The sequence below is a fragment of the Antrostomus carolinensis genome, unplaced genomic scaffold, assembly GCF_000700745.2.
Source record: "Antrostomus carolinensis isolate BGI_N321 unplaced genomic scaffold, ASM70074v2 scaffold50647, whole genome shotgun sequence".
Classification (NCBI taxonomy): Eukaryota; Metazoa; Chordata; class Aves; order Caprimulgiformes; family Caprimulgidae; genus Antrostomus; species Antrostomus carolinensis.
Genome location: NW_010329033.1, coordinates 1 through 1,964, shown reverse-complemented (window position 1 = coordinate 1,964; position 1,964 = coordinate 1). Strand labels below are relative to the sequence as shown.

The window sequence follows — 1,964 nt, the reverse complement described above, 5'->3', positions numbered from 1 at the left end:
GCTGACTCGTTGAGGCCGGGGCAGGCTGCAGCCCCGAGGAGGGGCAGGAGAGATGGAGGGGGAAATCAGAGATGAATTGTGGGGGTACTCCACTGCTGCCCACCCCAGCGAGGAGCACCCACGCTCTAGGGACATCATGGGAGCAGGGGCAGAGAGTCTCTGTGGAGGGGGAGTATGGCCGAGGGCTGTCCCACTGACATGGGACAACCAGCCCTAGGACCAGGGTGTGAAACTGAGGCAGGGCTTGCTGCTGTCACCGTGGTGGCATGTGGCATTCCACAGCGGCCAGGGGCTGCAGGGCGCTTACCTCTGCCCACACCTGCCTCCTCCTCCTCCACCCCTGGCAGCTCCGTGGGCACCAGCTCACGTTTCTCCCTCAGCGCAGACCCTGTCACCGAGAGAGGCATGAAACCCCCGGTGGGGACGTGGCTGACAGGCACTGCCTGGGCATGGAGCTGGCTGGCAAATGGCCACGCTGGTGCTCCATTGGTGTCAGCCCGCCCAGGCTCCCAGGGCTCACGGCTCGGCACGGGTTTCAGCTCTCCGGGTGCCTGTCGCAGCTCCATGGCTTCGAGAGGGGTGCTGAGGTCCATCTCTGCCCGCAGCTGGGTGAGAAAGGCTCGCCCCTGTCCCACCAGCTCCTGCACTGCCTCCTCGCCCTGCTGAAGAGAATGAAGGACAGTGGGGTGGTGGGGCATCCATGGGACACCCGTGGGCATGGCTGGGTGCATGGTGGCAGAGCACAGGGCACAGCTGTGCTGGTGTCACGCAGGGTATTGGGGACATGCAACTGCTTTGTGACTGTGTTGAGTTGAACCATAAGCTGCAGGGTCAGACCCAGGGCTGGCTCTGCACTGGTTAGACTGGGAGCACTGGTTTCACCTGAGGAAGGTGAGATGCTCCCTCTGTGGTGGCAGAGTGGGAGATGCCACCTCCGTGGCTGCAGAGGGGATGATGGGCCCAAGGGATGTCAGGAGTGCACATGGGGGAACTGCTGGGCTTTGGTCCCTGGTGGCACTGTCAGCAGAGAGGCAGGGGCTCCCCCCAGCCCATCCCTCCCCAAATACCTGCAAGAAGAGCCACGTCTCCCCAGGGAGCTGACCCCCGTCCGGGCCGGGTGCTGGGGGGCTGTCCCCTGCCATGGCCCTCAGTGCCTCCACCCAGTCCTGCAGCTGGGGTCCCACGGCCCCAAAGAGCCCAGCGAAGGGGGGTGGCTGCCCAGCCCCCTGCCTGCAAGCACAGTGGGACAAGCTCAGGAAGGGGCCCGATGGCACCCGTCCCCTGGCACTGCCACACCCACCCCTAGGACCTGGCTGGCCCTAGGCACCCCAGGGGGCCGTGCCCACTGCCCTCCAGGTGTGCCCTAGTTGCAGGAACAGGAGGACCCCAATGCGTTAGGTTGTCCCCAAAAAGCCATGTCAGTGCACACTGGTACCTGGGCCCCAAACCCTTTAGCCCCCTGTGCCCCACAGCCAGCTATGCCTCACCTGGCGAGGGGTCCCTCTGCTGTGGGGACGGGCTGCCCCCCTGCCACAGCCAGGCCTGTGGGGACAAGAAGGAGACAGGAAGGACAAGGGGTAGGGAACCCCATAGGGGAGCCAGGGCAGGCTGCTGGTGCCCTGGCCACCAGCATAGGGGGAACTGGTGGAACCCCAAGTAGGCACAGGGTGGCCAGCCCAGGAATGTACCTAGGGCATCCCTACGGATGCGGGGTGGGAAAAGGTGCCCGTAGATCTTGCCCAGGAGCTGGGGCAGGCTGCGGGTGAGGAAGGAGAAGTCGAACTGGTTTCGAATGAAGTCCCCAGCCCGGCGCAGGAGATCCACCAAGGTCTGGGCATAGGAGTGCAGCTCTGTGGGTGCAGCAGGAGAACCATGGCCCCGGCACCACGCCGGCCCCACACTGCCAGGAGCAGGGGTCCCCCCCACATCCTCACCCCAGCACGACCCCCCAGCTCACCACATCG

At 65.2% G+C, this 1,964-nt stretch overlaps 1 protein-coding gene across 1 annotated transcript; it reads right to left on the bottom strand.

Annotated features, from left to right (window-relative positions):
* Positions 1 to 307: 307 nt before the first annotated feature.
* Positions 308 to 1,900, bottom strand: LOC114818763 (uncharacterized; the record flags this gene model as incomplete). Its single annotated transcript, XM_029086060.1, has 5 exons — positions 308 to 388; positions 521 to 662; positions 1,068 to 1,230; positions 1,488 to 1,542; positions 1,689 to 1,900. Coding segments are annotated over 5 exons (653 nt in total), but the record flags the coding sequence as incomplete, so codon positions are not given.
* Between the last annotated feature and the right edge of the window lie 64 nt (positions 1,901 to 1,964).